Below are 23,662 nucleotides of genomic sequence, written 5' to 3' on the forward strand. Positions count from 1 at the left end.
ATTACATCTTACAAGGATATTACAACGGACACATCATCAGAGATATCGCTGAGTTGTTAAGGATACTGCGATCTCTAAAGATTTACAAATGGAACTGTATACTTGCGTAGTTTCACTTAATTTATATGCATATTCTTAGATATAATACGAAATAAAAATAAAAAACAAATGAACATTTCATTACTGCCGGTAAAAATATTCGTGATTTCAATTCGAGAAGTTGTATTAGCTGTAAGGAATGCGGAGTAGCAAATTGAAGAAATTCACATGATAAAAAGGAGAATGATCTCTGTTCAAAATGAATTCCTGACAGTTCGAAATCGATCGATTCGTTTTCGTTCGTACCTGAGACTGAGAAAATTTACGATTCTATAAAGCAAGGGTTATCCTTGGACCTTCTCGAGGTAGTCTCGCGTATCCTCGCTCGTATCTATCTCCCGTAGAAGAGCATCGTGTGCTGTACAAACAGTTGTAATCAATGCAGGAAAGATAAGAAATAGTATACTACGAGTCAAAAGATTGACAGAGTCGAAGAGAGGCGATGGGCATAACGCGCGGTGTCAAGATTGCGACGATTGCGACAATTTCTATGCACTCGCATGATCTATCGGCAGGAATAATTAAACGGCAATAAGTTTTCCGGGCCAAGCTCTTGGTCTTCTTGTAAGATAAATGTTTCCAAAACGTTTCCGAATTTTCAAGCTGAGGAAGATCTATCCGCGCCCTCCTGCCTCTCGCCGTTTTTCCCCCTGGCACTCTTTCTATTCATTTCTCTCTCTGTCTCTCTCTCTCTCTCTCTCGATGCTCTTCCCGTCTCTCTCGGCTCTCGAGGCGAAGGTTCTTTCGTCGCAGCCTGAGCTGGCGCATTTAGTCGTGAACGGAAATTGGTTGAACCCGTCAAACTAGTCGCGTTGCTGCAGCCGCGGTGCCAGAGGATCGCCGTGAGTCGTGAGAGTCAAGTCAGTCCCGAGCCAGTCGACTTGACTCCAGAGTTATATCGCAGTGCGAGAGGGAGGCTCTTGTTTGAACGACTGCCCGTGCTCCCTCTCCCTCTCCATCACCCTCTCACCTCTCTCCAGTTCATCACGGACTATTTCTCCTTGTTTCTTTCCAGTCGGCCTCTGCAGCCTCTTCGAATCTCTTCTGTATTCGCCCGGGATACATGGCGAATAATTTCGCAGGGTATAACGCTGTACGCTCTGAAAATATAAAATAATTTAAACGTGATTGATCGCGGGACTGATGCGCGGGCAAATACTTACCTCTAATAAATCATTGCGACGTATCCGCATCCTGCGTTATATTAAAATGTATCATTGTAACTAAGGTGCGCGGCCGTTTCTGCAGTGCTCCGTAAGCCGCGAGTGCGTGCGTGCGTGCTTGCGTATTTAGAAAAGCTTTTCAATTCAACTTGTTGCAACTTAAACGCCAGGCGATAGACTGTCGTTATACCTGTTAAATACAATCCGATCGTACTTGTAACGCTATACAATTGCAACACGGAGTGCGGGTGAAGACGCGAAACTGCGATTCAAGGACCGCTTTGGAATATTCGGCAAGCCAAGTTACATCATGACAGACCGCGCACCACCGAAAACAGCGTACGTATGGCATGTATATATCTATCCACACACATAGGCATACACGCCTATGCATGTGATCTATAATTTCGACGGACCGATACTGCACACCTACATTTCCTTGTAATACATGTAATATACCTATAATGTTCATACAGCGGACGATATAGATTATATGCTATAAAAATATGTTATATAGCAGGTCTATATATGTATATGTATATAATCGAGGTGCAATGTGTATAGATGTATTGATACGCGTCTGTTAACCGTTAAGAAAAAATCAGACCGCCGCACATTCCCGGGTTATAGATAGGTATATAGGTACTGTATAGGTAATATTTATAATGTATACACCAATATAAGCCTGTTAAAATGTGGTAGGGACGAACATCTCGCGTAGGATGCTCGTTATATATCGTGAGATAATAAAACGTTGGAAATAAACAATTGAAATTCTCACGGGAGGGGGAGGGGGAAAGAATTTTTTTTTTCCAAATCCCTTCTTTAATATAGCTTTTTTTACGTTTTTCGTGGCGCTTGTGAAGAGACGTATGAATACATCTAAGGCGTGTATATGCCCATGTCGCGCGGTGCGTGGATGATGACCCAAGCCGTAATTGAGGTAATCAAAAATAATAAAAACGCGAGCGTCGAGTCGCCGGTGGTGGAATCGTTATAATGCCGCAGCCGGGAAGAACGACGCCTCAGCTGATTTACTCTCAATTATTATTATAATTTTACGCGTTGTGTTAAGAATCGAGCTGTATTCCCGAAACGATGTTGAAATTTTCAAATACACGTTGAATGTCCGTAGACCGATATACACCCACATGTATTTATGCACGTATAAATATCGTAAGCCGGTAGATACGAGGGCGGTTTTTCACGTTCATGGGCGCAGGTAAAGAGCGAATCGACCGTAAGGAGAATAAATTATAACGTTGCAGTCTGATTGTGAATAATAAATGAAACAAATCGCTTTTCGATTAGGTATGGGTGCCCGCGCCCTCCGAAGTATGACACGATGTGCCAGCGCAATTTTAAGTAACTGAAGAGAAACTGACCAGCCATATATGGCTCGAGCTGACATCGCGCTACATCATTACAAACCGCAGGTACACAATATAATTCAGCTGTAATCAATTTACCACAAGAATCGCGATACGATGATTTCGAAATAACCGATGCAAGCGTATGCCTACACGGAATTGTACCGTAATAATCACAGGCCGTATCGCGTGATGTATAATAATTCAAATTTTTTAATGCTCGACTCTGATAAAAGGTAAATTAGACCCAGCGGTAAAGATCACGAGTACCCTATAATATACCGAGGCATCCTTCGTGCCTACTCGAACGAATAAGAGCTCCGACTGGCTCCGTTTCCGGTTCGGATACGGCGTAATTACGGCTACATCCGCGATGAAATCGGTCCTCGAAGGACGGAGCGGAGAAGCGAAGCTTACGATTAGCTGAGCCGGGTATAACCATAGTACAATGTACAAGTTTGTAATATAATTGTCCGGATGCCAAAGATTTTTTGATCACCGATCAAAGCTGGCAATCAAAGATTTGGAGTTACCTGTTTCAATTGTTTATACATATACACCCACAGGCCGCACTGACAAAAAAAGAAAAAGAATTCTTTTCGACGAACAAAGGCCCGCCCGTTATATTGTAAGGTAAATTTCTATGAATCGATTGAATAATTCATTTTTGTCGTGGTAAAAAACTACTCGAGCTAAACAAAACGTATGAATACCTTTTCATTCGGAATGCGATAATACAAATGCAGGTATAATACGGGTATTATTCATAAACTGAAACCTGCACATCGTTCCAAATGTAACTAAGTGATTGATCAGATACAGGACTAGATAAACCGGTCAATCGCGCGATCGACCACCAACGACAAACCAGGAAAATTCCATTATCTGGGTGGCTGACTATTGTGTATGATTTCACACATACCTACTTATATATCGGTACAGCCTTAGCCATGGGGAAGTGCGCAGACCGGCGGCCTTTCCTTTCCGGTCGTAACCCCGTTCTTCTTGATTTTCGGGACTGAGCAGGTGATGCTGGGGGGAGGTGCGAGCGGGTTGCTTGCAGTGACCCTGGCGCTTTTTGGCTCGTTTCCTGGAGCCCTGAAAACGGAGATATCCGGGGAGCCGATTTGCCAGCCGGGGTTGGGCTTCTGGGAGCCGAAGAGCGGGCGTTGTTTACCTTGCACCAAGTGCGCCACGGAATTTACTCTCAGGCCATGCGCCGTCCATCAGGACACTGTCTGCGGCCCCCTCTCGGCACTGCAGCTAGACTGGTCCTGGCTGGCAACGAGAAAGGGCCAGGAGACCAGCCAGCCGAGGACCGTTGCCGCAGCGACATCAAAGATGATATGGACCTTCCCCGACGTCGCTGCGGGACAAGACGACTCCGGACGCAGGTCGCCGACGCCCTTTCGCTCGCCTCGCGGTAACGTCGACGACGAGGTAAACGTCGACGGAGACGCGAGGCTCGGAGATGACAAGGAGAACGAAGGCTTCGATCCCCGGGACGAAGAGGTGAGAAAAATTTCTGAAACCATTCCGTTCATGTCAATACAAGCGTCTGCTATAGCTAAAAGGTGGAGGGGGATGATCTTATCACAACAGTTTAGAAAGATATAATCTGGTGGAATGACAAGTTGAGATCCGACGCTGGATACGTAGTCGTAAAAGTTAACATAATAATTTTAAACCCACCTGCAAACTGCTTAAAAAATATCATGTGATTCGGTGATTAACGAATCGTCCTTTTTCTGCCATGAAGCCCGAGCGTAGGATTTATTCCCCCCAAGAGAGGAGAAAGGTGAGAGACCAGACCGATATCCCATGGGACTGGCAGACGGGGGCTTTGGTCCTCGCCGTTTGTGCCTGCGTGATTTTCTTCTTGGTCGCCGGTTGCTCGGCCCTCGTATACGCGAGGCAGTGGCGACGCATGAAGAGAAACTTCGAGCCAGGTAAGTCAAGGTCTGGATCGAATAATCATGGGGTCTGAAAAGAAAATTCCATCAGTTTTGAGTTTGCAGTATGGAATTGAAGCCTTTTTCGCGCGCAGGTTAAATTCCCGTGGGTGTTATGGTAGAGCATTATTTAATCTCGCCGATGAAATCTTCAACGGGTAGTGGACGATTTGAACGCCGCTTAGTTAAAATGCAAGAAGGGTTTTTCATTAGAGAGCTGCTCACGGATTCGCCTCACCTTGGCTCGACCTACCGCGCCCGGATGTGACGTAGCCTATCTTACACTACTATCAATACTATAATAACGCGGGGTACTGCAGTATAGTTACAGGTTTTAGGTATAAAACACTACGCCGCACGGCGTAATGTCGTATAAAAATTTATATCTCCCGTACGCGTATGCGTGCATACATGCAACCCTTTTTACACACCACGGGTCTCTACGGCTCGTGCTACGTTCACGTAGCCCACACCGTAGATGAATAATGAATTTAAAACAGCGGTATATTTCTCTGTAACGTCGGCCGCGCTGTACAGCAGAGCCGAAAAATCAACAAAGATTAGAAAAATCATGACAACAGACTTAACTCAGTTTCATTCTTCTTCACGAGAAACACTTTCGTACAGCGCTAATGCTACCAGGGAAACAATAAAATAAAAAAGAATTACAAATCATAATAGTTATACACCCGTTAATGCCGAAAGACCGGAAGTTTATTGAGACGCTATACAGTATGTGCAATTTACGGAGCACCTACATAACCGCATACATACCTATACGTATATTCGAGGTGTGAAACAAACGGAGAAACCGGCACGTTAAATATTTATAACCGATGCGTTAACCGTGGGGCTTAAATGCTCCTCTAGAGGAGGTGGGGATACCTACATAGAATTGAATCGTTTTCGAACGCCGTGTGTCTGCACCGCGATAAATGTGGCCATGGACAATCGTTTCGTCTTTAACAATAAGTCAGTCTAGATTCCACATCGAATCGTTAATAACATAGATGTGGCGTGTCTTACCGTCCGTAGGTGCTTGCATGTTATACGTATGTTATAGAAATATTTGAAAGAAAATTGAAAGAAAATATGTATAACATCGTAACGGGCGTAAGAATCGCTTGTTAATTCACTTGTCACGTGCCGAACGCGGTACGCATGCGTAGTTAAAATGTACAACCGCTATGAAGCGATCGCGCATCACAGCATACACAAATTACGGTAATGCGGATTGTATGATACGAAGAATTGGTCTTCTCGGGATTTTAGGTACGGGGCCTCGAGGTTTCACAGGATCAAGCTGCAGAGGTATCTTTAGCAAATATCTCCATGCAGCTGGTTCGATTGAGGGGAAAAGAAAAAAAGGTGCATGGCGAGGATCGCGAGCGGCGCGCTGTAATATATTTCGTTCTTATCTGATTGTTCCGAAGCCCCCGAGCGATTCCAATAAAAAGATTGAAAAAAGCATTCGAGGAAAAGACTAACCCGGTTCGTACAAAGTTATTACGTATAACCTATTCGAGGATGAAACAGCGTTGTAAATCTTTGCGTGTACCTCGTTTCAGCGTACCCACGGCAAACGGAAAAATAAAAAGACGATAAAATAAAGCGATTTTAACTTACGACCGGCCACCCGCGTTTTGGAACACGATCGTCCCGACGTTTATTAGGCTCTCGACAAACGCGGTGGGACCAATCGACGCCTGGTGGTCGTTGGCTGTAGAGAGTTTAGTCCATTTACCTGAAGGATACGCGACCTGACTCTCTATTCGACCGACTCTGCCCGCTAGGCTTCGTTATACTGCATCATATATAATCCAATGCTGGGGCGTATAACGGTTTGGAAACTTGAGACACTGTAAAACGCCTCAGGAATTAGACCCGTCCACTCTGATTGCGATTATTTCAGATTTTGATATTTGGTCATCTCGATTTTTCCTACTTTTCATGCTGAAAGTCTTGTAACTGTAGCTAACTCGGTTGAATTTCTCGTATTACGGTGCGGCAGATATAAACCCGCAAGTTTATCAGCGCAACATTTGAAAATCCAATTTATAGGTATACATACGATGAGCGAAAAAATTGATATAATTTATTGTTAATTTATTACCTTCGCAGCCGGTCTGGAGGAAATCTCAGCGAGATTGAACCTGATGGTAAAAGCCGAGCTGGCCGAATTAACCGCAGGAGCACCGATGAATCCCGGCGATCCTGAGACGAGGTGTCAATACCTGGAAAAATTACTTGGTGAGAATCTGTTACCAGCAGCACGTATTTGTGTACATATATCGCGCATATGCAGTATATGTACGGGTCTTTCCGCGCAAACTCGGTAAACGGTTGACCATGATCGAAAACGGAGTGTTTCTATTTTTCTTGGTTCGCAAAAGTTGATTTGGATATTTTCCAGATGGGTTTAAAAACTCATAGGGCAAAGACGAGTGATTGAAGTAATTTGTAAATTTTTTGGAAGATTTTCAGGTGCGTACTTACATAGATAAAATCTTTGATGAAATTAAAAAATGTCATGGTCAACCGCTTACTAAGTTACATATAATAACATATATTTAATAAGAAATTATTATGAATGAATGTAATCAATGAATATGCCAATGCTGTATACACCAATAAACAGCTACACTCACTCAACACCTAACAAGCGGCTTAAGGTTCGTGCCGATTGTTTGTCATTCAGGTGTATAATATTTTCAATCGGGCGTACGTTACGTGCGCGATGGGGTGACAAAGAGGGGCCGGCAATCACGGGAGGTATAATAAAAACCGTCGGCATTGATTGCGGTATTATACGCGGGGTTTCAGACCGGAAGCGGGAAACGCCAGTCGTCGCTGGATGGCACGAACACGTGGAGGACGGGGGAGGTCGAGGAAACCTCTACATCGAGGAAGCACCCGGAGGACCCGGGGGGCGAGAACCGAGAAGGCCTGCGTCAACACCGAGGACCAGAAGAGCGCAAATTGCTCAGATACACCGCAACATCGAAAGTATTCTAAGCCATAAGGCCAATCGCTCCTAATACCTATTATAAGCGTGACGTCTTCAAGATATTGGTATATAAGATATAAGGATCACACATGATTGCAGATACATAAATACACGGCTTAGTTTATGTACGGCGATATGGGAGATAGCTTTAATCGTTTACGTGAGCACATGTATAAGTGTTTCCAAGTTACATATTCAATTCACAATTTACAGACACTGCGGGTCCCCTTCAATGTTTATAAACAGTCTCGAGGAAATGAATTGCGATATTTATAATTAATGCACGCTGCAATGGTGCAGGAAGAATGTGAACCCGCGGGCTGCGTTTCGTCAGATACAATTTTATATCCCCCTTTTTTTTTAAATATCGTATTAGTTGTACAAGTACCGCGTACAAACAAATCCGAAAAAGATTCGCTTTGAAAAGTATTTGACGATTGTCGTACTAACGATAATTAGTAATATGTATGTAATATTATATACACGGAGTTGCGTCGTCGACGACGCGCTTTAAGATGGGAATATCTAGAGCAGTAAGCGTCTCTCGCTGATTAGAGTACCTATACTCATGAAACTCACTATTTATTTGATAGTTTTAATAAATATTGTAATATAAACGCTCTGTATCAATGATAAATAAAATCGTATAACTAAAATTACAAAACAATTTACGAATTTGATTTTTTGGCTGGATTTCCTTTTTTTGTTTTTTTTACAGCATATTATAGTATCCATCTATTTTTACGGAACAAGATATTTTGATCACATGCCAAGGATTCATGTTAAAAATATTACGTCCGGTACATGTGATTACTCGTTGTATAGGTTTATCCGTGAAATTTCAGAAAGTCAACATTTTTTTCAAATAATAAAATAAATTCGTATATAGATATATCTACATGTGTGTATATTTCTTAAATATTCATCTATGTATATATATTATATACATAATCACTTATGTATTTATCTTGTACCCATTACACCGTAGTAACATCAACAGATTGTTACTTCATCCTTACATCAAATATAATTTATTTATTTATTTTTTTTATAACGTATGTATGTATAAATAAGTGGCAATATATGCCAATAATAATCTTTAAATTACATGAAAATGCATCCATCATATTTTTGTGGTGTCTATTATACGCATATTACCTATTATCATTACGGTGACCAGGGGATCCAAAAGCCGAGTCACGGTAAAAAAAAATTTCTCTAGTCTTCATTACAGAATTTTATCATCTCACGCCGTTCATTAAAACTTCTCCATCACAGAATAAGGCATTTTGCAGTCACAGAATTTTTATCTAACTCCGTTGTATTTTAATATCTCAAACTGCTATCACAACACACGCCATTGTTCGAATGTATTATCTTTGACTGCTGGAATCAGGTACGTTTAAATTTTAATCGAATGTTCGAATTGATGAACGAAATAATTTTTTTTTTGCGTACAAAGATAGACTTTAGTATGCAGAAATTGAGTAATTGGATTTTTTTTAAGTCAACATTTCTTCTAATAATTCACTACACAACATTTTTTTCAATAGGCACTTTTCATTACTAAGTTGCTGTCGACAAATATTCAATTATAATTCGGTAATTCATTTAAACTAAGATTTTAGGCACCCTTTGTTCAACGTTCACAAAATTATAACGAATGCATAAGTGCCTGACATTATTATTGTTATGTCAATGATGCTTTGGTAAAAAGGCGTAATATTGCGACTTAAGAGAGATAAGAGAAAACAAATGTAAATGTAATAAATTATCATTGAGTGAGACAAAATAAAGTTGAACTGTTCAATGTTTCGAAATAGAATAAGTTATTTTGTTTCACAAATTTAACCCACCTCGTATTTTACAACAGCACCATTAACGTGCGCACCTAAATTTTAGTTTAGCATACGTGTTCTGTTTGTGGAATGCAAGGCAATAAGTTACTTATTTACTAATAAATAATAATCATATTAAATATAACTCGATATACAGAATAGTTATTACATAACTACAACCATTTACAGCAGTGTGGTATAATTAAATACATGTATACATATTATATATGTATACTATTTAAACTTTACTCTCTATCATTCGATTTTTTTCTTCAAGAATTTTCTATTCTCCATCTGTACAAATATTTATATTAAAAATATTTATACAAACAGTAGCAAAATCCGCCAACGTTAAATCATTTGTAATTCAATTTGAACTTATTACTAACAGTTTTAGTTATTATTTTTGTATATTGCCCGATCTCTCAAATGTGTTCAACGATTTTGTAAGAAATTTATGAAACGTCACGAATTTTGCCACTAATATAGCGTAGTATGCGCTCTGTGGCTTGTGCCCTGTACATCACTTTTAATGCCAGTTTTACTGGTACGTGGATTTCAGCCATTTAAGAAAAACGCAGCAACGACATTACGCATTTTAACTATTAATTTGTTCGTTTCGGATTTTTCCACCGACCTAAATCTGAGGAGTGACTTGCGATCAACTAAATCATTACGAACTCTGGTAGGATATTTTTAAAAATGTAACAACAAATAAAAATCTGTAGGCCTAGAAATGGCCTGGTTGTGTTCCGCGTAACGTCCAGCATCTAATTGCTACAGTGTATAGAGCGAAAAATCATATAATCCACGGACGTAAAAGCTACAATCTCCAAAAAAAAATTACACAATATTACACAAGAACTTAGGAAATAGAGAAAACCCGAGAAGATTTTTGTAAATGATAAACCCCGATTTGAATTAGTTATACATTGTAAATTTTTTTTTCTAAACAACCCGGGTTATTGCAAAGTACTCGTAATAGTTGTTTAGTACAATTGATGCCCAATAGTAATGGAGTTACCAAGTAATAGAACTTGTAGAATATATCGTCCGTTTTAAACACTTTAACAGCGCGATAAGAGCGAAATACTACATTCTAAATACTTACTAAGGTCAAATATAATTATTTATGGTATTTTAGCTACCTTTTTTCGAATAGATTAGACATTATCTTTCAGAACAATCGAAAGTTCTTCAATGCTGTTTTACAGTGATATGAAGTTTTGTTGGACTTATGTTAAATAATTTTCAGCTTGTCAAGTTACGAAATAATCATGTACGAGTTACCTGTAATTGTTGAGAAATTGTCTTGCAGACGAATACTTTGTTTGAATTAGAAATTAGGTATTTAAAATTAAGTCCAATCTACTGAAGTGATTACCTAACTACGTTAAATCTATGAATAGAGCTTGGAATATATATATATATATAGATATATATATACATATATATTTATTTATATTTTTTTTAAGCCCTATGGACGGATAGTTCACTTGGTGACAGCACAACGGACTGAATTTTTTAATTCTTTCGAAGGCACGAACGTGTCCGGATATGATATTTTTCATAAATATGGGAACTTGTCTTAGAGTACAGTGAGAAGAAGAGCCGGAATATATGCGGGACGTTCCACTTAACTATTTGGTTTGTAAAACGCTGATAAAACCTAAATAGGTAACTTCTATCAGAGCAATGATCAAATGAACGCAGTGATTCTGACTTAATTCGAAATGAGTTAAGCTCCTAATTATGCTCCAAAAACAGAATTTATATATCTCTTTTATGTACAGTCAAGCTAATAACGTCACTCGAGTACAGAGAAGTTACAGATGGTCCCAGTGAATTGCCTTTCTGATAGCGATACAAATATTTTGTACTATGTCTTCAAAGCCTCTTTATATCACACACACGTCAATATTATATAAGTATATCTATATTTTTATGTACTTTATCGTACAAGTTCAATAGTAATAAATTATTGCAACAAACTTCTGTTTCGATTGTGTCCAAAGTATTTTTTCACATATCTACCGTCCTACCTCCCACTATACTCGAGTATATATGCATTTCTAGATGTAGATATCGCGATTAATTAACGTCATTTACTCTTTCGTTTACTTTACCAAAAAGACTTCCAACTTGGTAAATGAAAAACATAGATCGCTATCATTACGCTTCCATTTCACCAACGTACTTGACTTGGTAAATGGGCCACAACATATACACTAACGTTGTGGGCGAATTAATCTTTAATATTAACGTCACATTCCTGCTGCTAACGTTTGTTTGTTTTTTCACTTTACTGGTGGCTTTTGCTCAGCAAATGCGAATTGAATTGGTACAAATTGCAACATTGTTCTCCACATATGTTACACTTCCATGGATTACTATCGCTATGGCAACCCTTGTGGAGAAAATATAACGTTTGGTCAGGAAATGTTATTCTACAATGCGTACATTGCAATCCACTGCTTCGCGGATCTGGCCTTGTTGATGTAGGTGGCTCACCTCGTGAATGTAAGTTACCACTTGAATTGCTCACACTTGTATTGGATGATAATTTTCTACGAAGATCATCCCTGAGCAATGACTTTAACGGAGAGACTTTTATTAAAGATGGCAAAGGAAGATTACTCGAAGTTGCCCCTGAATCTTCTGTTCCATTACTGTTTGGCTCTTGCTTGATAGGAATCAAAGAAATCGATGGAGTAATAGAATCTTCGCAGCCACCGACACTCCTGAGGAATAAACAGTGTGTCATTGTTTTGTAAATACTCGCAATATTTTAATCATTTGAAAAATATTGTACTGAATTGAACATTCATATGGAATAATATCACGATGTTTTAACCTGTGCACAGCGCTGCTGTTGACTGTAATCTGATGATGGCTACTGCTTGGAGCATTACTGTTACTGTCCGCACTCTGCGGACTGTTTGGACTATCCCCATTCAATGGGGCAGGACTTGGGTTGCGTTGATTCGACGTGTGTTCTTGATAAGGGATGGATATTTCCACATGAGGAGTAAGAAAATGCATTGGTGGCGTTGCGTTGTCTGCTGATCTATTTCCCGTACTATCTCCGCTGTCAGATAAAGGTGCAGAAGGTATAGCCTCTCCGGGTGTACAACTATTCATTAGAGATGTGGAGCTGTTTGGTCCAGGATTATCGAGGTCGATTCCATGTCTGAAAACAATTACAATAATTATCACGACTATTCTTTCCCGTGATGTCTGCTTGAGCAGAAGTATGTATGATTGCAGTCTGTACCTATTGAAAAAATGTAGCCTAAGACACTTCATCGTAGCAGCTCGGTAACTGCAAAGTGGACAGGATTTCACCATGTCATGCTGGCCTACATGTTCGTTTTGAAAGTGGGCTCGCATCGCAATTTGTCGTTGAAAGCCTCTGTTGCATATTGGACAGTGGTAGGGCAGTGTTTTAGAATGCGTTGTGAAATGTTCAGCAAGGTGATCTTTCCGAAAGAATCTCTTTTGGCACACTCGACACTCGTAAGGTTTCACCCCAGTGTGTCTCATCTGGAAAAACAATTAAAAAGTGTTTAAGTTAATGCTTATTGCAAAAAAAAAAAGATTCTATGTGTTAATCAAAATATCCGCTCAAAGAACTGAAAAAAAACAAGCCTCAAAATACCTTGTGCCGTCTCATGTTAGCACCATTGGAAAATTTCATGTTGCAAACATCGCACTCAAAGAGCTTACGATGCGTTCTGTGGCCTGAGTGTCCTTCTTCTCCATCCCCGTCATTCTCATTCCCCTCGATACCTTCCGCACTTTCTCCTGCCTCACCACTTAACATGCACTGGTCCTGATGCGCACAAAATGCAGTTTTATTTATTGTTTCGTAGTTATCACAGCGGTCGCACCTGAAAATGAAATTAACAATAACTTTTCATGATCCAAAGTAGAGGCGAGATACACTTGCAAATTGGTATCAAAAATGGAAAAGGAGAAAAATTTGGTCAGATGATTCTGTGTTTACTTTGTATTTAATGTACCTCACCGAAATATTGGAACCGCTCCATCTCCACTGTCGTAGTTTGTGTTAAGGGCTCCTTCATTGTCTGGATCTAAGCTTTCGTCTTCCCTATGATTTGACGACTCTCCGACCTCGATTCGCGAAGAGGAACGAGAGTCTACCTCGTTTTCCCCACCACCACTCCCGATCCCATCTGACATCGTACTTCCCGGTGGTACTATCCTGAGGCCTTTGCGTAAGCCTGAGTCAATGGAATAAGACAGAACGTACTGGGTTGCTGTTGACGATTCAATTTTGAGAACTGATATTTATTTGCTGCCTTCCACAATGGTCCCAATTAAAGTATCCTGAGGAAGGCAATGAGACTTTCGAATAATATTAGCTGTTTGACGGATTCCCATTGAATGATATATACTTTAAACCGGAATTATTTCGCAAATTCTTTACCTGCCGTTTCATTCGACCTTTTTATTTAAACCGAGATGATGGTTGAAAATATAAATTTCAATTATTTAGCGATCTGGCAATGCAGAAATATCTCGGCAAGGTGTAGTGGCAGGTATTACCCAATCCTGAGACGATTACGGCATAGAAACACCTGGTGGTTAACGCAGTGCCAGAGTGCACTGCACTTTGTCCCAGTTTTGATCGAATCCGTCACGTAGTGACGTAGGATTTTGCGGTTTTAACATTAAAAAGCCACCAGAATTTGAGAATACACGCCGTAAAATACTTACTTACATTCCAGGACCGCCTAGTTCACTTTTCCAGTAATAAATATCCCTCGTCCTCTCTATATTTTAGGCAATAATGCTCGCATATCTTTATTTTTACTTTTTTACTTTTCACGACGACACACAAATAAAATGTAACGGAAGTGCCAGATATCCGTTTTCTCATGCTACCACCTTCGCTTCGCAAGTTTACCTACTTCTTACACTTTAATTCATGTCCACGAAAACGTGATACTGAGTTCTGTATAACGGGAAAACGTCATTCCACGAATGGATCAAGATTATATTCCCACCATCAACGATACTTATTTACTTATTCAATATTGTACCAGCAGAATAAATTTTTGATAGCGGATTAAACGAACCGGATAAAAATGTGAAACCTAACCTATTTTATTTATTTTTTTCTAAGTTGGTAGCAAGTGCAGCTTGACGATCTGTCAAACGTCACATTTTATATACAACATTTGACGCACGTTATCCGTTGCATTTCTTTTTCACAAATAGCAGACCATTTTCTAATCAAGGAAATTGATTCGACAGTGAGACTGGAAAAAAGCGAAAAACGTTCCTAACCTAGAAATAATCAAAATTAACATAGAAAGTTTATTTAAATGATAGAAATTTCAAACAGGCGGTAGTAACCTATATAAACACGCGTGCGAAATCGGTATGACACTTTTGTTACTGCATGTAATGAATACAATACAGATATTTTCGAGTGCATGGTGGTAAACGAAAATCATAAATGAAACTGAAGGTTGAGGTAAAGTGTAGATAATTTTTTAAAGCAATTTTTACTATCGAAAATTGCGTACTTCAAAATGACGCGTGTTCCCCGATACATACTATGTGTACTGTGAAATACGATTGCGGCGAGATATGATAATCGCTCGTAATTATGAAAGCGTGACACTACTTTACGAGTAATAGCAGTAGAAAAATAACTTAACGAAATTGAAAGTATTCAATATTCATTTTCGCACGATTGAAAACGATTAATTATATTTGCAAAGTAGCCGACAGGACTGAATCTTGATTCAAATCATACACACTTTTCAAGTGTTTTAAATTAGCTAACCTTACTATATTCTATCGCGTAAACTTGGTTCGGACGTCTGATACGTAAAGTTGCGTAATTAATGCTATCAAAAATTTGCTCTTCACCGACGACTCCAAGCTCAATTAGGCATTGCGTAAAAAAGGTGAATTTAAAGAGAGAGAAAATACGATACTCCCCTACGCCACATTTTGACGATTTTGACATTGATGAGAGAGGTTAGTTCGAATCGCGGTGAAGGGAGAAGCAAGCAGCATGGGAGATACGCGAGATGAACGAGAATACGTGTGATAGATAAAAATAGAGGAACTGTCGGTGGATGTGTTCACGCTGTTGGGCGTTGTTCCGCGTAGAACCTGTTGATTCTCTCCTTGTACAACAATTATTTCACTTATTTTTACGCTCTTTGAATCGATGATATACATACACACCTGCTACCGCACTTCATAACAAAGTCATTGGTTGAAAATCAATTTAATATAGCCGAGTAAATCGTTTATCTGCCGATTTACGTGTGATGGAGTGGGACGGTAAGAAGCACCCAAATGCATCTTTCCCTGCGTCCTCATTAATTCGCAAATGAAGTGCAAAAATGCCCGATTTATTATTTACTCAATTAAGGTATATGTGTGTTATGTGATATGCATACCTTTTCATTTATCCACTTCACTGCAATAATTGTTCAGGTTATTGAAAAAATACAAAACGAAATAAACGAAAAAACAGCGAATGTAAATGATATAGTTATTACAATAATTTCATGAATTTCGCAGTTTCTTTTTTCATCACTTCATTCGTTTTTGCTTGCAGAATATAGGTGAGTGATGGGAAAGGGTGAGGAAAGCAGTGCAGCTGGGTCAGAGGCGAGTGAGACTTCATTTTTGGTAAAAACTACTGAAGCTAGTAAGATGCTTGAAGCAGCTCTGTTACAAATGGACGGTATCATATCAGGTGGATATCTCAACTCTTCTAATGATTATCTGGAATGTTTTATGTCAATTGAGAAATTATCTGTCTTTTTTTGTAGCTTGGATTATGCTAAAAAACAGCCATTACTTTCACTACGAAAAATTCAGTGATAACTATCAGTCTTTGTAGAACCACGAATTTGTCCACGAATTTTATATTTCATTGTATTTTCTATCGAAAGACTTGTCTGTGCGAGATCATAAGTAAGCCTCTTTCTGTCCTTCGGGTGGAGGAATTTGAAATGAATTGACATTTTGTAAAGTATCTCATAAACCAATTATTGTAAGTTTAAACAAGAAATAAGTATCATGCGTTAGTAAAAAGAAAGTCTTCAAAAATAAATTCGCTTGTATCAACTATGAAATTGTCAGTGGATTTTCTATTCGATTGACGTTACATTCTGTGTTTCATGTAGGAGCTTGCGCAGAGGGATCTGACAGTAACTCTGAATGGAAGGATTCGGTGAAAGAAGCCACAAAGAACCTTGTGTCTGCAATCCAAAATGCTCCATCTCTCCCACAACCCCCCAATTTGGAGACTGTTGAAGTGTTATTGCACTGGCTACAACCAGTGAGTACAAGATTCGCATAAAACAATATTCAAGTATAGATCCTTAATAGTTGTGTAAATTGAAACTCAAAATATACGCTGCATTACGAAGGGAAGTTGAAAAGAAAGAAAGAAAAGTTTGTTTTCCGTATGGAATAAGGACAAGGAAGAACAATAAATGAAAACTTCTAATTCCAACGAATCGAATCGCTCATTTCCGGTTTCGCCGTACTTCCGGAAGGCACGTAAGCCGGTTCGATCGCGGAGCACGTCCATTCGATTTGAAATCACGGCACGTATCCGTGCATCCACATAGCCGGACAGAATATTCCCGTAAAATTGAACGCCGGCGGAATATTTGCGCGCTGCAATTGTGCGAAAATGATATGCGAACGATTTAAGTATCGCTACTATTTCATAGTCACAGCAACAATAACATGGCTGATGCTTGCCGCGCCAGAATTAATGAAAAAGGTAAGTATATCACGCGTTGAACTATTGAAAATATTGAAAAAATAATGAAATGAAAAATTGCGAGTGAAGTGGCGATATTCGTATAAGATGCACGCGTCCATTGCGCGCACGCGTGCGACGTGCAGCATGCCTCGTCCCCGTAGACGAGGGAAGAACAGTACCAGTCTCTATTTATAAATACGGCGTCTTCAAGATTTGGACGGGTTAATTTTAGTTTACGAGACGGAGTCTGTCCGAAGGGAGTCTCGTCGGTTTCGAAAATTTCTCGAGAAATAACTGGAGAATACGGTTTCATTTATTAAACTAACTTAATTTCGCTGTCCGCGCGCGCTTTGACCTTGTTTCCTTCGTTTCTCCCGATTCTGATCGTGATCTACCCGGAAACTTCCGGTTTCGCGATCGAAGGCTAAAAGTTAATCATCGCGAGCGACGGTGGAGATAAAAGAGAGATTCAATAATCCCAAGACGAGAAGGAAAACACTGAAAAAAGTGGTGCGAAATTATTTTCTCGCATATTTTCATCCAACTTTAACATTGACACGCGGTAGATGTTGAAGAATATGATCGATGTGATACCGTATTGGGTTTTAGTAATTCATTCGACTTTGATTCGGGGGTCGATATCATCGGAATTGGAAATTTAATGAACTGATCGACGATATCTGTGTGGTAAATACGGTAAAAACAGATCGTATATTGACCGTAAGTTTTTCGCCTCCGTTATGGAAGATTCTTGGGGTGGTGGGCTCATGGGAGGAGGAGAACGTCAAGATTTGGATCCGATCACCGAGGAGGAAGACAGAAGCTATCTGAAAGGTATCAACGTGAAATCGGGAGTTTTTTCATTCTAATTTAGTGTTCTAATCCGGTATATCGCGAGGATAGAGGTAGAAAAAAAGTTCAGCTTCCGAGTAGCTCAGCAGTTGAAAGTGACCGATGTGCAATTAAAATTTTGCTTTTTTAAACTCTCACCGCGTTCGAGGAAAAGAACAGAACAGAAAAAAGGAAAACACATAACGCGACCCGAAATAAACTCCATCAACAATGGAAAATGGACGGACAGACTAACGCGGCTCGTCCAGATAGTGATGATGACGGGATGATGTGGTTTTCCCAAGGCTTCTACCATATGTACTTATAGATGCCGAGAGCCTAGACCTTCTCGATTTGAGAGGACAAGGGGCATCACTCCTATAAATACGAGACTAAATAAATACCTATTTAAAGATTATACAGATGTGAATGTATGTACATACGTTAGTATAGGTATATATACACACCTAACTGTAGCATATTAACCTACGTATACTAACGTACGTATTTACGTCTATAATATTGAAGACCGTCTCTTCAAATGGGAACCATCTCACTATTGGTCACAATGATTATTAACTACACGATTTATAATCGTTCTGTATTCTCATTTTTCCGGATTCATTCAAATTACATTAGGTACATAACTCGGGCATTTCTTTCCTGTAACTTTCTTTTCCCCGAGCTTTACCTTTTTCTCGCGAAGTACATCGATTATATAGTACGGAAAGTAGAAATACGATACAGAATATTAATGATAATAATAATAATAATAATAATAATCACTACCAATACCCGTCACACCCGATAGGATATGTCCCCATGAGTCGTTAAGCTTGTGCGGGGCAAGGGAAGGGATGGTAAGTGATCATCATTATGCGTCTGCAGCGAACTGAAGATGATTAAGAAGAACGATACGATTAATTTACAATGCAGATTCACAATCCGATTCATCGGACACAACATCGACAATGAAACGGAACGCGTCCAAGGAGACGACGTCGGACGTTTACGACTCTTCGGCGACAACTTCCACGTCGGAACCCGGCGACGAATATCCCGAAGTTTATTCACGTAACGTTGCAATCGAACTGCCTGGACCACCGTTAGATTTACGCAACGATTGCAGGTCACAGAGTTGCCTTTGCCAGGTATAAAAATAACTTAAAAAATCGCGTCGTTAATTTGAATTTAAAGAATAAAGCATGTCGCTTCTTAACGAATATTTCGATTCCTTCCGCAAAACTGACGGTCTGGGAGAAAAAACGTATTGCGGTGTTCTTACAAAGAAGACAGAAGATAAAGAAATTACCAAAGTTTCATGATTTCTCGTATTTGTTTTTTATTTTTATGAAACTATCGCAGAACTGCCTGATGGGATACACGAGAGCGATTGCTTTTCAAGGAAACATGAGCAATTCCTGTGCCGTCAACGCGGCGCATCTATCATCTCTACCGCCTTTCTACGCTACATCTTGCCCAAGGTGGTTAATCTTTTTTGAATTTTCTTACTCGACTTTGCATTTGACGCGAATAAATTTTTACGAACAGTAATTTTGATATATTATTGGCTGAGTGCGAATAATGTGCAACAAAAAAACTTGTACAATTAGCGCCGGAAACGAATTCGTTTACCGATCATCGAAAGAACCGTCACCGATGCGGTACATCGCTCCTCCGGTCCCTCGTTGCTGTCTTCCTCCCAGTCCGGGTCCATCAATGGCCAAAGATTCATCTGGGATTCGTTCCGACGGTAAATCCTCGAGCATGACCTCATTGCCGGTAAATTCGAGCCGGTGCGCCGGGTCCTTGGACCGAAGAAGACGTCGGCTCAGGAACAGAAACGAAAGAGATCAAAGAGCCAGGTCGCATAACGATCTGATATGCTGCGATAGGGAGAGACTTTATTGTTCTCATCAACAATTTCAATACGCGAGCAATCCGTATATGAACGGCTATAACAATAACACTGAGGTACAAATAATTGTAGAGTTGGACGTCAGTCTTTGTTGTGATTAATTTGAGATGCAATGAAAAATTGTTTCTTAAATTTAAATAAAATCGTAAAACGAATAATCACGCGTTGGATGTTTTTATTAACAGGGGTGTAGGGAGGTTTGCTGTTGTTACTGTAGTTCCATTCGTTGGAAAACCAAGAATTTATAACAAATGTTTATTTACACGTTGCATCGACCCTTCCTAATGCAGATGATCGATTTTTGTTTCACTATAAAATTATCTTTCACCTACAAATTCCAGATTTTCATGACCGACTATGATTTCTAGGAGCGTTTGAGAAAACTGGAGAACGAACGCGGCGCGTTACACATGGAGGTATCTGTGCTCTCTGAACAGGTCGATGCTCAGTCAAACAAAATACACGAACTGGAAAGCATATTGCAGGAGAAAAAAGAATCTCTGAGACAGATGGAAGAGGCTCTTCAACGGGTAACAATAAACAAAGCTACAGCTTATCGCGTTCGACGCAGCGAAATTACCCGGCAGTAAAATTTTATCTATTGTCCTCGCAATATCATATCTTACACTGTACTCGTGATTGACAATCTGCAGATGAATAAAATCGCGCGAATTTTGCAAGCTTGAATAATTTCTAATGCACGGTACTTTATTTTATTCAAGGAAGTTATCTCGAGGAGCACGTTAGAAACTCAGAAACTGGAGCTGCTAAGTTCTATGTCCGAATTGAAGCTAAAACAGGCCAGTCTAGAACATGAGAATCGAAGTTTACGCAGTAATCCCATGTCAAACGTACGTTAATCATTGTATTGTTGATACTTCCAATCAATAAATGTGAGAAATGATACAATCCTTTTATGTTATGTTTTAGGGTGAGAGATTCAGTCGCCATGCAGGACAGTACAGCAGCTTACCTCGGCCGCCAACGTCATCAAAGAAGGGAGTCGCATTTGGTAAGGTCGTCGCAAATTCAAACTATGGCGCACAGTCTGTCCCCTTGACTGTTAAGGGAATCTCTGCTAGATGTCTGTCAGCCCCGATTCTAGGTTTTAATCTATTCAATCAGAATATAAGTATGCCTGCAGTGTTGCATGCTGCTATTATGATAAGAGCTTAAATTTAAAAACTTGACTAATCACGCGATTTTTGGAGGAGATTGCAAATCAAGTGCGTATTTAATCAAGGAAATAACAACGCGATTGAAACGTGTTAGCTCAGTAACAGCTAAAGCTATTTTTCGAAATAATTGACGTTCTTGTGCTTGCGTATAATTATTGAAATTTTAAACTCTCTCTCCTCAATTCTGAACTCCTAATATCTGTTTGAATATTTTTCAGAGTGCTTTTTCTTCATAGTATTTTACAAAAATCACAAATTAGCATAAAATTAACACACGCACGGCGGTGAGAAATATCCGTCAAATGTAATGCTTGTAATTTGAATTTTCAAACGATTTTTCATAGCTGAGGAGGAGAAGACAGTAATCGGCGAGGCTGCACCGCAACCTGAATATATTCCACCAAAACCATTAGCCGATCTTACGATGGAGGAAGTTGGGGATTGGCTATCGCGCCTAGGCCTCGAATGTTATGCAGCTGAATTGCGACGCTGGGGTGCTACAGGAGCAAAGCTATTGGAAATGCAACAGAATCAAATTGAGAAAGAGCTTGACATAAAGAACACGCTGCATCGAAAAAAATTGTTGTATGCTATCGAATCTGAACGACCGAATTCCGTTGGATTTTTCGGAGCTGAACAGGTAAAGAGATACGAAAATTAACAATCCCTTTCCTTTCCACAACATACTAAAATAAAAAACAATAAACACGAATAATTTATGACTTACAGATGGACAGTGCAGCAGTTCTTCGATGGTTAGACGATATTGGATTACCGCAATACAAAGAAGCTTTTCAAAACGCTAAAATAGATGGTAGAGTTTTGCATCGATTAACCACAGAAGACTTGCTAAATTTAGGAGTAAACGCCCAGTTATGTGCTGCTAGCTTACGCCGAGGAATTCAGGTATCAGGATTCGTTTTTTTTTTTCATTTTATTTTTACTTTTTAACGGAACGAAGGGGACCGATCAATCTTTGGATTTTCAGGTCCTTAGGGAGCTGAATTTCAATTTTGACAGCTTGGAGAGAAGGTCTATTAACGGAAATGGGGCTGACGGTAGGAACGTCACGTTATGGACGAATCACCGTGTCATGGAATGGCTAAGAGTCGTAGACCTTGCCGAATATGCGCCGAACATGCGCGGCTCCGGCGTTCACGGCGGATTGATGGTTCACGAGGGTCGTTTTACCTCTGAATTACTAGCTACTTTGCTCAGCATTCCTCCAGGAAAGACGCTACTCCGCCGGCATCTGACAACTCACTTCAACCAACTTTTAGGAAGAGAGGTCGTCCAGCACAAACGGGAGATTGAGAGTACCTTAGGATTCGTGCCCCTCACTCTGACTGCCAGATTAAAAGTAAGTAGTTCAACCATATGAATAATCATTTTATAAATTGTTTACCTCAATTGGACTGATTTCTGAAGAAAACAATGAAAAATGATTAAACAAATTAGTAAAACGTTTTTGTATCTGATTATTCATTGAATTTTTCATTATTTATATTTTTCCCTTTCTCTTCATTATATTTTATGCGAAACGAGAAATTGGGACTCTACATTCACGATTACTATAAACAAGCGATTATTTCAATTCGTAACTTACTTTCTTAATTAATGATTAAGGTACCAAAGAAATCCCAGTTCACGTTGAAGCGAAAGAAAAGTAAAAATGAAGTGGATTATGGGAACCTAGTTTGTCCTCTGGAACCTTCACCACCAGGTACACCGTGTTCGCCTTCTTCAAGCCCTGGCAGTCCTAATCTGAGCTCACCCATTCTCTAACCAATCACAGATTTACTCGAGCAAGAAACTAAAAAAAAATCAAAGAACACTCGTAAGTCTAACTCTACTAATGCATACACGTAACCAATCATCCGTTCATATGATACGCAAAATTTAACGAACTGTGCGAACAATAATATTCCATTGTGCGTCCCATTTTATCTTCATGCTATATTTAACGTACATGTATTTCATAATAATCTTATACGTGGCATTTTAATATGAATCGTCGTTTTGCTTGCGATAAATTAACTAGTTCAATATTGTGTGTGATTTAATTTATCTTTGAATATTTCAGGTAGAGAAATTACGGAACACAAACGAGTAATTGGTTGCATATAGACATTGAGAGAGGGAATGAGTCTGTCTGTATGTTAATCATTTGAAATACTGCCAAATAAAATTGTAAATTAAACAAATATTTTTACTGTAGCAGATTATTAACATGTTACCAATAATCAAGCAACAACTAGCTATTTTACTGACTGCTTTCTAATGAAATCAATTGATAATGAAATTTTACTTTCAAGTGTACTTGTTCTTGTACTGTATGCATACATTAAATTCCATAAAATGAGTATTCTTAGCCGTACACACATGCTTTTTTTTATGAATTTTCATCTGGAACTTTTGAGCTATTAATCAGATTGTAAATTTCACAATGAATCAGTGAGTGTGACAATCGAAAATGATTTTCTCGCAATCGTAGAAGGTAAAAAAAAAAAAGAGAATAGAATAATGACTAGTTAT

General features: G+C 39.4%; 3 protein-coding genes across 21 annotated transcripts; 2 read left to right on the forward strand and 1 right to left on the reverse strand.

The window, feature by feature from the left end:
* The first annotated feature begins 859 nt into the window (after positions 1-859).
* Positions 860-8,258, forward strand: LOC124184249 (tumor necrosis factor receptor superfamily member wengen). Of its 3 annotated transcripts, none has more exons than XM_046573768.1 (6): positions 860-1,601; positions 2,574-2,698; positions 3,659-4,144; positions 4,392-4,581; positions 6,706-6,834; positions 7,283-7,419. In XM_046573768.1, exons 2-6 carry the CDS (start codon positions 2,657-2,659, stop codon positions 7,288-7,290), a joined length of 855 nt encoding a protein of 284 aa, XP_046429724.1. In that variant the 5' UTR covers positions 860-1,601; positions 2,574-2,656; the 3' UTR covers positions 7,291-7,419. The 3 variants fall into 3 exon arrangements, with proteins under 3 accessions (XP_046429724.1, XP_046429722.1, XP_046429723.1); XM_046573766.1 differs by having other exon boundaries at positions 861-1,601; positions 7,408-8,258; XM_046573767.1 differs by lacking the exon at positions 2,574-2,698 and having other exon boundaries at positions 861-1,601; positions 7,408-8,258.
* Positions 7,955-14,495, reverse strand: LOC124184243 (zinc finger protein ehn-3). Of its 8 annotated transcripts, none has more exons than XM_046573752.1 (6): positions 14,174-14,495; positions 13,457-13,673; positions 13,088-13,319; positions 12,704-12,972; positions 12,284-12,619; positions 7,955-12,170 (listed from the first exon to the last, which is right to left on the reverse strand). In XM_046573752.1, exons 2-6 carry the CDS (start codon positions 13,630-13,632, stop codon positions 11,732-11,734), a joined length of 1,452 nt encoding a protein of 483 aa, XP_046429708.1. In that variant the 5' UTR covers positions 13,633-13,673; positions 14,174-14,495; the 3' UTR covers positions 7,955-11,731. The 8 variants fall into 8 exon arrangements, with proteins under 8 accessions (XP_046429708.1, XP_046429705.1, XP_046429704.1 ...); XM_046573749.1 differs by having other exon boundaries at positions 13,457-13,779; XM_046573748.1 differs by having other exon boundaries at positions 14,170-14,495.
* Positions 14,496-14,705: 210 nt separating this feature from the next.
* On the forward strand, positions 14,706-23,605 carry LOC124184240 (liprin-beta-1). 10 transcript variants are annotated; one of them, XM_046573733.1, is made up of 13 exons: positions 14,706-14,836; positions 16,037-16,177; positions 16,611-16,765; positions 19,397-19,515; positions 19,645-20,005; positions 20,318-20,479; positions 20,672-20,800; positions 20,880-21,054; positions 21,472-21,767; positions 21,857-22,033; positions 22,116-22,487; positions 22,754-22,964; positions 23,211-23,605. In XM_046573733.1, exons 2-12 carry the CDS (start codon positions 16,051-16,053, stop codon positions 22,910-22,912), a joined length of 2,232 nt encoding a protein of 743 aa, XP_046429689.1. In that variant the 5' UTR covers positions 14,706-14,836; positions 16,037-16,050; the 3' UTR covers positions 22,913-22,964; positions 23,211-23,605. The 10 variants fall into 10 exon arrangements, with proteins under 10 accessions (XP_046429689.1, XP_046429687.1, XP_046429691.1 ...); XM_046573731.1 differs by having other exon boundaries at positions 14,745-14,932; XM_046573735.1 differs by lacking the exon at positions 14,706-14,836 and adding an exon at positions 15,302-15,444.
* Positions 23,606-23,662: the final 57 nt, after the last annotated feature.

This window comes from Neodiprion fabricii, chromosome 6 (genome assembly GCF_021155785.1).
Source record: "Neodiprion fabricii isolate iyNeoFabr1 chromosome 6, iyNeoFabr1.1, whole genome shotgun sequence".
NCBI lineage: Eukaryota > Metazoa > Arthropoda > Insecta > Hymenoptera > Diprionidae > Neodiprion > Neodiprion fabricii.